This window comes from Empidonax traillii, unplaced genomic scaffold (genome assembly GCF_003031625.1).
Source record: "Empidonax traillii isolate 1590-97213 ecotype Southwest subspecies unplaced genomic scaffold, ASM303162v1 scaffold12617:size9139, whole genome shotgun sequence".
Taxonomy (NCBI): domain Eukaryota; kingdom Metazoa; phylum Chordata; class Aves; order Passeriformes; family Tyrannidae; genus Empidonax; species Empidonax traillii.
This window is the reverse complement of record NW_020962854.1, coordinates 7,820-9,139: the sequence shown is the minus strand read 5'-3', so window position 1 is coordinate 9,139 and position 1,320 is coordinate 7,820. Positions and strand designations below refer to the sequence as shown.

General features: G+C 53.0%; 1 protein-coding gene across 1 annotated transcript; it reads right to left on the bottom strand.

The window, feature by feature from the left end:
- Nucleotides 1-484: 484 nt before the first annotated feature.
- Nucleotides 485-1,318, bottom strand: LOC114073682 (olfactory receptor 14J1-like; the record flags this gene model as incomplete). The annotated part of the gene is made up of 1 exon (XM_027911402.1): nt 485-1,318. A coding segment is annotated over one exon (834 nt), but the record flags the coding sequence as incomplete, so codon positions are not given.
- Nucleotides 1,319-1,320: the final 2 nt, after the last annotated feature.

Here is a 1,320-nt window from a genome sequence, read left to right as displayed (position 1 = left end):
CCTGTCCCTGCCTGTGCTCAAAGGGCTCCCACCCCCAGGACTGTGCTCAGAGAGCACTCAGGCCTTGCAGCCAGAAAGGGGCTCACAAGGCCAGTGTGGAAGTGGAAAGAGCAGCTCTGCAAAGCCCAAGCTCTGCTGCTCCCTGGCAGTGCTGCTGTGCTGGGATTCTTGTGCCCTTGCCCTTTGCAAATCCCCCCTGCCCTGCAGTGTGCTGTCCTTTAGGAACAGCTGAGAAGAAGGGTCTTGGACAAAGAAGGCACTGCAGGGTCCTTTATTTTGTTTAAATACTCAGAGAGCACAATTCAACGTTTTTACATCTCTGGGTCCAATTCAATGGACACAAAATTAGGGGGCAGATGCATAATAATATTTAATTGCACAGGCATTTATTGCAGGAAGAACCTGAAGATCACTGCAGAAAACCTGAGCAGGAAGGCTGAGCAACTAAGGAGTCCCCTTCTGAATGCTACACACCAGAAAACAGTCACTTTATTCCTCCTGAAAAGCATCCAGTCATCATTTTCCTTATGGCATCCCTGACCTCCTGGTTCCTCAGGCTGTAGATGAGGGGGTTCAGTGCTGGAGGAACCACCGAGTACAAAACTGACAGTGCAAGATCCAGAGATGGGGAGGAGATGGAGGGGGGCTTCAGGTAGGCAAATGTTCCAGTGCTGATACACAGGGAGACCACAACCAGGTGAGGGAGGCACGTGGAAAAGGCTTTGTGCTGTCCCTGCTCAGAAGGGATCCTCAGCACAGCCCTGAAGATCTGCACATAGGAGAAAACTATGAAAATGAAACAACCTAACATTAAACAGGCAGTAACCACAAGGAGCCCAATTTCCCTGAGGTAGCCTGAGTGTGAGCAGGAGAGCTTTAGGATGTGAGGGATTTCACAGAAGAACTGGCCCAGGGCATTGCCCTGGCACAGGGGCAGGGAAAAAGTATTGGCTGTGTGCAGCAGAGCATTGAGAAACCCAGAGGCCCAGGCAGCTGCTGCCATGTGGGCACAAGCTCTGCTGCCCAGGAGGGTCCCGTAGTGCAGGGGTTTGCAGATGGCAACGTAGCGGTCGTAGCACATGATGGTCAGGAGGGAAAACTCTGTTCCAATCAAAAAAACAAAGAAAAAGGCCTGTGCAGCACATGCTGTGTAGGAGATGGTTGTGGTGGCCCAGAGGGAGTTGTGCATGGCTTTGGGCACAGTGGTGCAGATGCAGCCCAGGTCTGTGAGGGAGAGGTGCAGCAGGAAGAAGTCTCTGGGGGTGTGCAGGTGCTGGTCGCAGGCTACGGCGCTGAGGATGAGGCCGTTGCCCAGGAGGG